The sequence below is a fragment of the Thalassophryne amazonica genome, chromosome 7, assembly GCF_902500255.1.
Source record: "Thalassophryne amazonica chromosome 7, fThaAma1.1, whole genome shotgun sequence".
NCBI lineage: Eukaryota > Metazoa > Chordata > Actinopteri > Batrachoidiformes > Batrachoididae > Thalassophryne > Thalassophryne amazonica.
Genome location: NC_047109.1, coordinates 57,240,200 through 57,254,238, shown reverse-complemented (window position 1 = coordinate 57,254,238; position 14,039 = coordinate 57,240,200). Strand labels below are relative to the sequence as shown.

Below are 14,039 nucleotides of genomic sequence, written 5' to 3'. Positions count from 1 at the left end.
AGAACACAGAATGGTCATTATAAAATAAATAAATAATGCAGGTGATTTTGGCAGGAGATGATACTTTTTTTGCCAGCACTTTGGTCTAATCAACTCATTAAAAATAGTTTTAGTGATGGTGTGGATTTTTTTTTTTTTTTCCATTTCTGATTTTTTTCTGAGAAAAAGGTACATTCATATCTGAAAAATGTCACGAGGGACTGAAAATATCAGCTATTTTTAAAATAAATATTGTTTCCTTCTTGAATAGCGTAACATATTATTATTAAATATTAAAACCTTTCGCACAAGGACAGGTGAGACTTTTCTCACCTGTCCGTTTCAGTGAGATCATCTTCATTTTGATGGAAATGTGAAAATAATTTAATTCATTGTCCTGGCAGAAGAAAAGTCCGTGATGGTTCGCGTCTCTGCTGTACTGATCTGCAACCGACGTGGTCTGCTGCAGGTGTAATCTGTTCATTGTGCCTGCAGCTAATGGTTCGAGTCTCTGCTGTGAATGGATCCTCTTGTTCCACAGCGGGCCACTTTGCGCTTCAAGTTAAAAGACTCATAGCGCCTCATCTGCTCCTAACATTTTAGTCTGCACGTGATGAAATTCCCATGATCCAAAAAGTATAAAATAAAGTGAAAATTGTCAGTTCTGCCTCTGTGTGGAGTGGAGAAACGGCACTACAGGCTGCGTGCGCGTTCGTCATTATAAGTGTTTCCACCTGCCAATCGAAAAAGTTTTTCTGCCGGCGAGAATAACCGTTCTGACACAGAAAACATAGTGCAGCTCCAACCCGATCCACTTGATGGAAGCAGGTATATCAGTAGCCTGTAAAAATCCATAAATTAATGGGGCACTTAAGATAATGATTCTGGAGCTGACGCCACTTCCTCGTTCTTCTTGTCCAGTGTTGGCACGCCGGGAAGTTCCTGGTTTTTTAGTGGTGCGCAGTTCAAAATCTGAATATTTATCTCTTCAAGAACTGTGCACCAGGACAGGATAAATTTCAAACTGTTGTTTAAATTTAGTCTTAAATATTCATGAAAACATGGCATTACGTGTCACCTACACTTTAACACTGCTTTCGTCTTTGCTAGTATCCAGTCAGAGACCCCATTTGATGGTGCCTATGGCAATCTGAAGCGTCTGTTCGACAAAGCTGCAAAGATGTACCATCAAGTAAAGAAGCAAGAAATTAAGAAGTTGTCTCCTTCTCGGCAAAGGTAAGAAGGATTCACATGATTTTGCTCCATGTGTGAAAATCTGGGGTATAAATGGAAATAATTTCTTAACCCTGAAAACACATTTTCATAGCCAGTTTAATCTACAATTGAAGAAAGTTGTATGGCAGTAGATACCAGGTGATATTTCTTAATATGGGGCATATTTACTCGCTTTGTGACCATTTCCAGATTAAAAGACATCAAGCGTCTTCTGGTCAGCTTCATGTACCTTCAAAGCCTGCTGCAGCCAAAAAACAGGTGAGTGCCCATGAGGGTTATAACAAGAAACTGGTAAAAAAAACATTATAAACCAGAAGCACTCTGTGTTAATAATGGGCATCCAAGATGTCCCTCATTAAGATATAAATGAATACAAATGTAGTAGTGGTGATACAGCCAAAAATCTATTTCACTGTACATTTTGCATATCTGATGATATACATAACACTGATTTTAACATTCAGATTGTCCATTCTTCAGGTTTTTGAAGCGATCCTGCTTTGCATTGTCAGCATCTTGTCTTACCTTTTGTTTGCTACAGGGAGTAAGGGTATACAGTATAGGAAGTGCAGTGTAGAAGAAGCTCAGACGTTTTATAGGAGTTTCAGCTTTTTAGCATAGCATCCTGGTTCACTATGCTGAAATTAATCTATAAAGCAAGATGTGTGTGTATGTGGCTCGTATATCTCTGACTGTTTGTCAGATTGGCCTCAGCTTTTGGATATGGCTTGCGCATGGCATGATGATGTGCATCCTTTATTATGAAACTTTTTGGGATTAATTTTCAAAATCTTTATTTTGAAGTCATCATCATTATTGGCATAAGTTGAAATGTTCTCACGCGCCGGCTTCGACAAAGATGAGTCACTCTCTGCCTTAAACAGATGCCTATCTGTAACGCACTCACGGGGGAGAGACGGAAGACATAAATTTATAAAATAAATAATTGCATATTATTTTTTATAAATTTATTTCTTCTGTCACTGAGAGATATGCGAGCCACAGACACATACACCAGGCATGATAGAACTGCACATTTTTGTGTTACGCATTTTTTTATTTCTGCTAAAGTGTTTTGTGTGAGATATAAATGTCTGTTTTGAAAGTGCACATTAGATGTCATAAAATTTTTATGACAATCGCATGTTTATACAGTGCTACTGTAAATGTGCGTGAATTACTGTAAAGCGGTCAAACTTAAAAAAAAAAATAAAATAAAAAAAAACCTTGCTTTGTAATCACACCAAGCCAAACAAAATGAGTCAAAATCTGTGGAAAGACAATAGAAAGCGACAAAACTGGTGATCGGGGTGCCAGGAACATTGACAGAAAAGCAGGAATCAGCTAGCTGTCGGATTGGACATTGTGTGAGATCCAGGTGAATTGCTCTGCTTCTTTCATCAGCAAGTTAGTGTTTAAAGGACATGTCAAATTATTTAACATCCTGATTAGCAAGTATTCATGCTTGTAAGTCTATCCGTGCACATGCAAGAATATTTACTGGTCCCATTTTATTGCTAATTATTAGTGACAGAGAAACTGAAGCATTTTGAACCACTGAATCAATGTGAAGCAACTGTGTTGAAATGGTTCAGTGTTTTGAAGCATTTGATGCAATTAAATGTTGCAACATCTGCTGGCCAATCTTTAACATAGCACTTGCATGGAAGAATAAAACAGTCAGGAACTGTTCTGTATGTTTAATAATAAAGGTTCTATGTGCATCTTGAAATTTTCAACTATATTTTCATTTAAAGACATTCACATACTTGTGCTATAATGTGAAAATACTGTCTGTAATAGAGGTATAAATTGTGAAATGCTTCTGCAACTCGGGACTGTTATGTCCATAGTTGTACAACATGAAGGGGATTTGCGGGCTTCAAAAGTTTTATTTAAAAACATGATCATTTCAGAGGTGTTGGGCTTGAGTCTGTTCCTCTTCAGTTTTGGAAAAGAACCTCTCACATGGCACAGAAGTTGCTGGCATATGAAGACGGATTTTGTCCAGCTTGTAAAGAGTTGAATAAACAGCTGCCTCTATCGTCCCTATTTGTCCTTGCAAATTCACTGCAGAAAATGGTTCTGGGGAACATTTGCATGGCTAAAACCCTTCAGCTTCTAGGGGGCTTCAGCCCCCCAGACCACCCAACCAAGACCCTCTTTTTAGCATTTTTCTTTATTTGCCTCACATGCCTGCACACAGATACGTCTTGCTTTATTATCACAAGGTGGAACGTTCTCACGCACCAGCTTCAACAAAGCGCTCACTTTATTATGGGAATACATACTTTGTGCACCTGTAATTCTCTTGAGTGGCATGGTGGTTTAGTGGTTAGCACTGTTGCCTCACAGCAGCAAGGGCCTGGGATCACTTCCCCTCTGGTCCTTTCTGTGTAGAGTTTGCATGTTCATGTCTGCGTCCGGGTACTCCGGATTCCTCCCACTGTCAAAAACATGCTTATTTAGGGTCTGCTCCTTTCTCTGTCCCTGACTAAGGCAGTGTCTCTACATCTGGAGTTGGTTCCCAGGCACCAGACTATGGCTTCTTACTGCTCTTAGTGGTTGGATTGTGTCTAACTGTAATTAGGAAGGTTTAAATGAAGAGGACAATTAATTTATTATTACAATTATACAATTAATTAATTTGATGTATTCATCTTGATATGATAGTATAGGCCCTTCTTCTTCACACCAGCCAGAAGCAGCAGACATTCTGCAGCACAAGAGTAAATCTGGCCTTTAACAAGTGCTTAAATAGCGTTTCACACTATGAACCAACCATAACTGTCTCTGTTACAAAATGTGATTAAAATACCTTATGTGCTCAATTTACCCAGTGTACTTTCAAGTTCCCAAATTTCATTTTATTTTTTCATGTTTTATTTGCAAGAAAAAATAATTCCTTTTGCTGTTCAAAACTCAGACTAGCTCCAGAGGTTAGAGATAGTGACACAGATACGGGCTTAGCACCAGACACAGCCCGAAGTTCAACAACCATGTTGTGCAATTGTAAGATAAATTACTGAACTTGTGAAGACCAGTTGCTGTGTAAGCCAGTACAACGTAGTCCATGTGCCATTTGGTGTTAAATTGGAGTCAACTTGATTGAATGGATTATATAACATGGTTTCCTTTTAGCATGTTGTGTTTGATTTTCTGTGTCCAGCCTGATGGAGACTGAGCTTACATCACTTTGTCAGTCTGTGCTGGAGGACTTCAATCTGGTGTTGTTCTACCTACCACCACCAACCCAGAGCGGTATTCACCAGTCCCCAAGTGAGGAGGAGGAGGAGGAGCAGCAGTACTCTGATAGCTCCTGTCCTGTGCTACCTGACACTTTAGTTTTTAAGATGGTGGTCACCTGTCTAATGGTGGTGCACAGCCTGAAGCGAGGAGGTGAGTGCTTGTGTCATTATTGTTTTTTTTTAACAGGATAGTGAATTAGGCTCTTCTGAGATCTCTAATGGATTTATATGAAAGTTTTAAAAAGAATTTCTCCCAAATGGTGGTGCACAAAATCAATTTGGACAGCTGATGTTCCGGCTTCCTTCCTGCACTCTGCACACCATTGTTGTGCAGAGCCAGAATAGCAGATGCTCCACAAATACGAGGTCTGTGAGAAAACTATCCGACCTTTTTATTTTTTCAAAAACTATATGGATTTGAATCATGTGCGCTTGCATCAGGCAAGCTTGAACCTTCGTGCGCATGCGTGAGTTTTTTCACGCCTGTCGGTTGCGTCATTCGCCTGTGGGCAGGCTTTGAGTGAGCAATGGTCCACCCCCCTCGTCGGATTTTTATTGTCAGGGAAATGGCTGAGAGGCCGCCGCTTTGCTCCATGAAATTTTTTTCAGAAACTGTTAGAGACAGCCAGTTGGAAACCATTCGAAAGATTCAGATGGATTTTGGTAAAGATTTTATCTGTATCACATGGATTAAGGACCATTAAAACTGGATTAAAAACGGCCCACGGCGGCGGAGGGCGCACCGCGCCCCAAGCGGCCATCGACAGGCTGGAACGAGCAGTTCACTTCCAAATTTAAGGCTCTGTTGATGCAGGACGTCGTGTGACTAGCAGAGAAGTTTCAGAAGAGGTCGGATCAGCACTTTATCAGCACATTCCACTGTTAAAGGAGATTTTGTAATGAAAGACGTGCGGACGGATTTGCGCGTCGCGACGCAGCCGCTCATGGCGTGGGACAAACAACACCTCCGTGTTGGAAACCATTCGTAAGATTCAGACGGCTTTCAGTGGCTTTTCAGTCGAGTGAGTATCCGAGAAATTGTTTAACAGCTGGGCATGTTCCAACTTGTCCTGTGAGACTTCCAACACGGAGGTGTTGTTTGTCCCGCGCCATGAGCGGCTGCTTCGCGACGCGCGAATCCGTCCGCATGTCTTTCATTACAAAATCTCCTTTAACAGTGGAATGTGCCGATAAAGTGCTGATCCTGACCTCTTCTGAAACTTCTCTGCTAGTCACATGACATCCTGCATCAACAGAGCCTTAAATTTGGAAGTGATCTCGTTCCAGCCTGTTGATGGCCGCTCGGGGCGCGGTGCGCACTCCGCCGCCGTGGGCCGTTTTAATCCAGTTTTAATGGTCCTTAATCCGTGTGATACCGATAGAATCTTCACCGAAATCCATCTGAATCTTTTGAATGGTTTTCAACTGGCTGTCTCTAACAGTTTCTGAAAAAAATTTCATGGAGCAAAGCGGCAGCCTCTCAGCCATTTCCCTGACAATAAAAATCCGACGAGGGGTGTGGACCAGTGCTCACTCAAAGCCTGCCCACAGGCGAATGACGCAACCGACAGGCGTGAAAAAACTCACGCATGCGCACGAAGGTTCAAGCTTGTCTGATGCAAGTGCACATGATTCAAATCCATATACTTTTTGAAAAAAATAAAAAGGTCGGATACTTTTCTCACAGACCTTGTATGACACACATGATCCAAAAACAGTTAGAGAACTTGGCCGAAGATGGGGAAGTGTGGGATGAGCTGTCTGGTCCACTGTCATGATGAGTGTGCTGTGTGATGTACCTGTTCTGCAAAACAGAAGTTCTCTTGTTGCATCATCTAAGTCTGTGATGGGCTTGACCCCTTGTTTCCTACAAGAAACCATGAAATTGAAAAGTGTTATTCCAAAGCATTATATGACTCTGACAAGACTCATCAATACCAATAGAAAAAGTGCATTCAGTGTTTATTGGTCTGGTTAAAGAAATTTGAAATGTAGATCATCAAAATATTCACCTGCAGAAAGAAGTGTGATGACATTCACTTTCATCAGACCAAAAAGAACAGGGAGGAAGATGTGCAGCTATTCTTACTCCAACCAGACTGACAGCAGCAGCTTTAACATGTCCAGACATGCAGTACCCCGTTCACTGCATTGTTCATCATGCAGGTGGATATAAGCATAGCAACTGTGGAAACCTTGGGGAATCCCCCTGGCAGATCAATGTGCAAGCATTCTGGGGTGTGCCATGAATCATATGAATGCAGTGTGTGCACACAATTAAATGAAATTGTCATTTCAGCACTAGAAATGCATTCGCAAGTGCACAAATTACCCATAATTGGATGCTTAAATTAACCTGGAAGGAGTTTCATAAAAAAGGCCATATTTATGACATAAAGTAGATATCAGTACCTTCAAAATGGAATCAGTTTGAAGAGTTTTATTTACTACTCACATGAGCTTTTCTTCTAATAAAATTTGACCACAAAATGTTTTTTTCAGAATACAGAGGTTTCTCCCACAATAACTGTTTACCACAGATATGCCAAATTTACATATTTCATAGCCAGTATAGCTGGCATTAAGGAGCCAAGAAATGGAAAGGCTTCTTTGAGTGTAATGGTATGCTTCAGTGTCTCAAACATGGATGCTCACAATAGTCAATGTCATATCTTCCATAGTTTGAGCATACATAAACATCACAGTTTAGTGTCAATGTCTGTTGTTTGACTATACTCCAAGTCTTGGTGTCCATGACAACTGCCACAGAAAATTTCAGGCCTCTAAGTCCATTATTTGCTGAGATATTCTACCTTGAACATGGCTCCAGAAATGACGGCCATAATTTTTGCCTAAAAACGGCAGACCCATGCACACTAAATTGGCCATATCTCAGAAACTACTTGGCCTACAAGCCTCAAACTTCAGATTTGTTGTTCTGAATAGTCTGGAAATATTTGATTCAAATTTAAAGAAAATCTAAGACAAAGTTCGTGAGGCCCCTCAAATATTCGTTGAATTGACATGGAATGACCCTGTTGCAGTACTTACACATAACTTTAGACCTTTTGATGACCATGGAGCTGATCATTGGCTGAATCTCGCCATTCTAGCTATTCTTCTATTAATTTGAATGTTATTTTTTTTTTCTTCCATGTCTTTCTGGTTTTGGTTGCCATTTTAAATAATTTCAGATAATTTTCTCCACTTCTTTATGTTTTCCCTCTCCAATCAACTTTTTAATCAAACAAAGTATGCTGTTTTTCTGAACAATATCTGAAACAACCCATTTTACTCACTTTTTCAGGGAGAAATGCACTGCAACCAGCATGTGCAACGTTTGCTTCTTTCATCCTTAAATAAGGGGCATAAGGCACCATTCTATTACGAACCCCAATTATCCAGAAAAAATGCAACAACAGGATGTCGCTGCTTAGGCATGCCTTTTCCATAGGCATGCCTCCTATCAGGTTGACTTAAAAAGTGCAGAACTGGCAACTGGCTGGCTTATAAAGCACATGCCTAATAACCCAATCAAAAACGAAAGTAAAACTGCATCTGGCTGCTTTTGCATTACATTTTTTACGCCAGTGGCGCACAATCAAACAAGTTTCGAGCTGTACTCACTGGGACTACCCCGCTTAAAGATGTCTGAACATGACTGAAGTTGTTAAGACTTCGAGCACCTGGAAGTACGAGGTCTATTAGAAAAGTATCCGACCTTATTATTTTTTTCAAAAACCATATGGATTTGAATCACGTGTGATTGCGTCAGACAAGCTTGAACCCTCGTGCGCATGCGTGAGTTTTGAGACATTGAGACAGACGTGCCGCTTCATCACGGCGGTGCCGCATGGCGCACAGCAACGCCGTGATGAAGCCTCACAGGACATGTTCTGGCATGTCCAGGCACATCCACAATTTCTCGGATTATCACTCGATGGAAAAACCACCGACAGCTGTCTGAACGCCATCTCAAAGCCGTCCTGTGAGACCAAAACGGAGGTGGTTTTGTCTCGCTCCAGTAGCAAATCCATCGTGATGCGCGAAGCCTCCGCTCGGCTTTCCAAGACAAAATCTCTTGTTAAAAGTGAAATCTGCCGGAAAATGGTTGATGTCCAGCTCTTGTGATAACCAGAGAAATGGCACACGATGGTCACGGATCCAGACAGCCATCCGTTTAGAAATGAAATGGTCGTTCAGCCTGTCGATGGCAGCTTCGGACAGCCGCTGGGGGCCGTCCTTAAAGCGATGGTAACACTCCTTATTCTCTACCAAGCCTGTAACATTTTCACCAAAAGCCAGATACATTTTTCTAATGGTTTCCAGCTGCCAGTCTCTAACAGTTTCTGAAAAAATTCAGATGGAAAAAAAGCCCAAATCATTCCGCCATTTCCTGACAATGAAAATCCGACGAGGGGCTGGACCACTCCTCACTCAAAGCCTGCTCACAGGCGAATGACGCAACCGACAGGCGTGTAAAAACTCACGCATGCGCACGAGGGTTCAAGCTTGTTTGACGCAATCACACGTGATTCAAATCCATATGGTTTTTGCAAAAAATAATAAGGTCAGATACTTTTCTAATAGACCTCGTAGCTGCGTAATGATAGTAGAGAAGCTTGAATCTTTGACTGGACTGGGTTGCTTGACGTTTCGCTTCAAATCGCAGAAGCTTCCTCAGCTTTTTTTTTTTTTTCTTCTTCTCTACAAGAGTCAAGACAGAAGTCAGACTACCAGAGCAAGAATTTTAGCTGAGAAAGGTTCTGCGATTTGAAGCGAAACGTCCTCGCATCAAGCAACCCAGTCCAGTCGAAGATTCAAGCTTCTCTACTATGGAAACCACCTGGACAACTGAGAGCCTACACAGAAACACTGCGTAATGATGGCAGTTTGGCAAATCGGGACGAAATTTTTGAACAGCTTGAAAATTTCACCCTGATTTCAAAAGTGGTGCCGATGATGGCCTTAACTGCATATACCAAGTTTGTTCAAGATTGACAAAAGGTGGATTAAGGAGTTGCTGTGATGCTTCAAAACTCGCCCCAATTTGCTATTCAGGAAGGAATGGCGCTTGTGGAATAGGGTTATGAGGGTGTAATAAGGGTCACAGAAAGGGAAAAATGCAGACACTCCTTAGTATAAGGCACATGGCAGCACGCCTGGAATTCACACCAAACTGTTCAATCTTTGTCTCATCAGACCAGAGAATTTTGTTTCTCATTGTCTGAGACTCCTTCAGGTGCCTTTTGGCAAACTCTAGGTGGGCTGCCATGTGCCTTTTACTAAGGAGTGGCTTCCATCTGGCCACTCTATCATACAGGCCTGATTGGTGGATTGCTGCAGAGATGGTTGTCATTCTGGAAGGTTCTCCTCTCTCAACAGTGGAATGCTGCAGCTCTGACAGAGTGACCATCAGGTTCTTGGTCACCTCCCTGACTAAGGCCCTTCTCCTCTTATCACTCAGTTTAGCCTGGCGGCCAGTTCTAGGAAGAGTCCAGGTGGTGCCGAACGTCTTCATTTATGTAACTGCTAAATGGTTAATGTGATTTGCTTGTTAAACTCCTTGAATTAAAGCTAAAAGTCTATACTGGTGTTTCTTAAGGTTTTTCAGATCGAGGACTACTTCACCAATAAAAATAAATAAATGTCACAGACCACATAACTCCCAAATTTCCACTGCATTTCCAGTACATTACAGATTACAGCGTAGTAGGAATGCGTGTGTGTGTGTGTGTGTTTGGGGGGGGGGGGGGATCAATACTCACAATATCATGATGATTAATTTTATGATATGAAATTTATGTAAAACATCCAAAAATCAATATTTCAAAGCAGTGCCAGCCAGAGAGCACAGAAATTGAAGCTGAAACAGAGTTTTTACTTGTGCCTTAAATCATTGAGCTGTCTAGAGCACTTGCAAGCCAAAAGTGCGAGGTGGGGAGTCAGATTAGCCGTGAAGCCATCTCTGGGCCTCACAGTGCAGCACTGTTCAAGACAAATCTGCTGTGAGGGGGGCGCTGCTTTCAACAGGGACTATACAACCCCTGGCAAAAATTATGGAATCACCGGCCTCGGAGGATGTTTATTCAGTTGTTTATTTTGTAGAAAAAAGCAGATCACAGACATGACACAAAACTAAAGTCATTTCAAATGGCAACTTTCTGACTTTAAGAAACACTATAAGAAATCAGGAAAAAAAATTGTGGCAGTCAGTAACGGTTACTTTTTTAGACCAAGCAGAGGGGAAAAAAACATGGAATCACTCAATTCTGAGGAAAAAATTATGGAATCATGAAAAACGAAAGAACGCTCCAACACATCACTAGTATTTTGTTGCACCACCTCTGGCTTTTATAACAGCTTGCAGTCTGAGGCATGGACTTATTGAGTGACAAACAGTACTCTTCATCAATCTGGCTCCATCTTTCTCTGATTGCTGTTGCCAGATCAGCTTTGCAGGTTGGAGCCTTGTCATGGACCATTTTCTTCAACTTCCACCAAAGATTTTCAATTGGATTAAGATCCGGACTATTTGCAGGCCATGACATTGACCCTATGTGTCTTTTTGCAAGGAACGTTTTCACAGTTTTTGCTCTATGGCAAGATGCATTATCATCTTGAAAAATGATTTCATCATCAACTCAATCAATCAATCAACTTTTTTCTTGTATAGCGCCAAATCACAACAAACAGTTGCCCCAAGGCGCTCCACATTGCAAGGCAAGGCCATACAATAATTATGAAACACAGTCTACGTCTAAAGCAACATAACCAAGGGATGGTCCAGGGTCACCCGATCCAGCCCTAACTATAAGCCTTAGCGAAAAGGAAAGTTTTAAGCCTAATCTTAAAAGTAGAGAGGGTATCTGTCTCCCTGATCTGAATTGGGAGCTGGTTCCACAGGAGAGGAGCCTGAAAGCTGAAGGCTCTGCCTCCCATTCTACTCTTACAAACCCTAGGAACTACAAGTAAGCCCGCAGTCTGAGAGCGAAGCGCTCTAATGAGGTAATATGGTACTATGAGGTCCCTAAGATAAGATGGGACCTGATTATTCAAAACCTTATAAGTAAGAAGAAGAATTTTAAATTCTATTCTAGCATTAACAGGAAGCCAATGAAGGGAGGCCAACACGGGTGAGATATGCTCTCTCCTGCTAGTCCCCGTCAGTACTCTAGCTGCAGCATTCTGAACCAACTGAAGGCTTTTTAGGGAACTTTTAGGAAAACCTGATAATAATGAATTACAATAGTCCAGCCTAGAGGAAACAAATGCATGAATTAGTTTTTCAGCATCACTCTGAGACAAGACCTTTCTGATTTTAGAGATATTGCGTAAATGCAAAAAGGCAGTCCTACATATTTGTTTAATATGCGCTTTGAATGACATATCCTGATCAAAAATAACTCCAAGATTTCTCACAGTATTACTAGAGATCAGGGAAATGCCATCCAGAGTAACGATCTGGTTAGACACCATGCTTCTAAGATTTGTGGGGCCAAGTACAATAACTTCAGTTTTATCTGAGTTTAAAAGCAGGAAATTAGAGGTCATCCATGTCTTTATGTCTGTAAGACAATCCTGCAGTTTAGCTAATTGGTGCGTATCCTCTGGCTTCATGGATAGATAAAGCTGGGTATCATCTGCGTAACAATGAAAATTTAAGCAATACCGTCTAATAATACTGCCCAAGGGAAGCATGTATAAAGTGAATAAAATTGGTCCTAGCACAGAACCTTGTGGAACTCCATAATTAACTTTAGTCTGTGAAGAAGATTCCCCATTTACATGAACAAACTGTAATCTATTAGACAAATATGATTCAAACCACCGCAGCGCAATGCCTTTAATACCTATGACATGCTCTAATCTCTGTAATAAAATTTTATGGTCAACAGTATCAAAAGCAGCACTGAGGTCCAACAGAACAAGCACAGAGATAAGTCCACTGTCCAAAGCCATAAGAAGATCATTTGTAACCTTCACTAATGCTGTTTCTGTACTATGATGAATTCTAAAACCTGACTGAAACTCTTCAAATAGACCATTCCTCTGCAGGTGATCAGTTAGCTGTTTTACAACTACCCTCTCAAGAATCTTTGAGAGAAAAGGAAGGTTGGAGATTGGCCTATAATTAGCTAAGATAGCTGGGTCAAGTGATGGCTTTTTAAGTAATGGTTTAATTACTGCCACCTTAAAGGCCTGTGGTACATAACCAACTAACAAAGATAGATTGATCATATTTAAGATTGAAGCATTAAATAATGGTAGGACTTCCTTGAGCAGCCTGGCAGGAATGGGGTCTAATAAGCATGTTGATGGTTTGGATGAAGTAACTAATGAAAATAACTCAGAACAATCGGAGAGAAAGAGTCTAACCAAATACCGGCATCACTGAAAGCAGCCAAAGATAACGATACATCTTTGGGATGGTTATGAGTAATTTTTTCTCTAATAGTCAAAATTTTGTTAGCAAAGAAAGTCATGAAGTCATTACTAGTTAAAGTTAATGGAATACTCAGCTCAATAGAGCTCTGACTCTTTGTCAGCCTGGCTACAGTGCTGAAAAGAAACCTGGGGTTGTTCTTATTTTCTTCAATTAGTGATGAGTAGAAAGATGTCCTAGCTTCACGAAGGGCTTTCTTATAGAGCAACAAACTCTTTTTCCAGGCTAAGTGAAGATCTTCTAAATTAGTGAGACGCCATTTCCTCTCCAACTTACGGGTTATCTGCTTTAAGCTACGAGTTTGTGAGTTATACCACGGAGTCAGACACTTCTGATTTAAAGCTCTCTTTTTCAGAGGAGCTACAGCATCCAAAGTTGTCTTCAATGAGGATGTAAAACTATTGACAAGATACTCTAACTCCCTTACAGAGTTTAGGTAGCTACTCTGCTCTGTGTTGGTATATGACATTAGAGAACATAAAGAAGGAATCATATCCTTAAACCTAGTTACAGCGCTTTCTGAAAGACTTCTAGTGTAATGAAACTTATTCCCCACTGCAGGGTAGTCCATCAGGGTAAATGTAAATGTTATTAAAAAATGATCAGACAAAAGGGAGTTTTCAGGGAATACTGTTAAGTCTTCTATTTCCATACCATAAGTCAGAACAAGATCTAAAATATGATTAAAGTGGTGGGTGGACTCATTTACTTTTTGAGCAAAGCCGATAGAGTCTAATAATAGATTAAATGCAGTGTTGAGGCTGTCATTTTCAGCATCTGTGTGGATGTTAAAATCGGCCACTATAATTATCTTATCTGAGCTAAGCACTAAGTCAGACAAAAGGTCTGAAAATTCACAGAGAAACTCACAGTAACGACCAGGTGGACGATAGATAATAACAAATAAAACTGGTTTTTGGGACTTCCAATTTGGATGGACAAGACTAAGAGACAAGCTTTCAAATGAATTAAAGCTCTGTCTAGGTTTTTGATTAATTAATAAGCTGGAATGGAAGATTGCTGCTAATCCTCCGCCCCGGCCCGTGCTACGAGCATTCTGACAGTTAGTGTGACTCGGGGGTGTTGACTCATTTAAACTAACATATTCATCCTGCTGTAACCAAGTTTCT

General features: G+C 40.8%; 1 protein-coding gene across 1 annotated transcript in view; it reads left to right on the top strand.

Moving 5' to 3' along the window:
• The window catches only part of smg5 (SMG5 nonsense mediated mRNA decay factor), a 77,669-nt gene that overhangs the window by 27,990 nt on the left and 35,640 nt on the right, over positions 1-14,039 (top strand). The window contains exons 8-10 of the mRNA XM_034174251.1: positions 1,090-1,215; positions 1,405-1,473; positions 4,385-4,614. Of these exons, the coding sequence (XP_034030142.1) occupies positions 1,090-1,215; positions 1,405-1,473; positions 4,385-4,614 (425 nt within the window). The remainder of the gene's footprint in view (positions 1-1,089; positions 1,216-1,404; positions 1,474-4,384; positions 4,615-14,039) is intronic.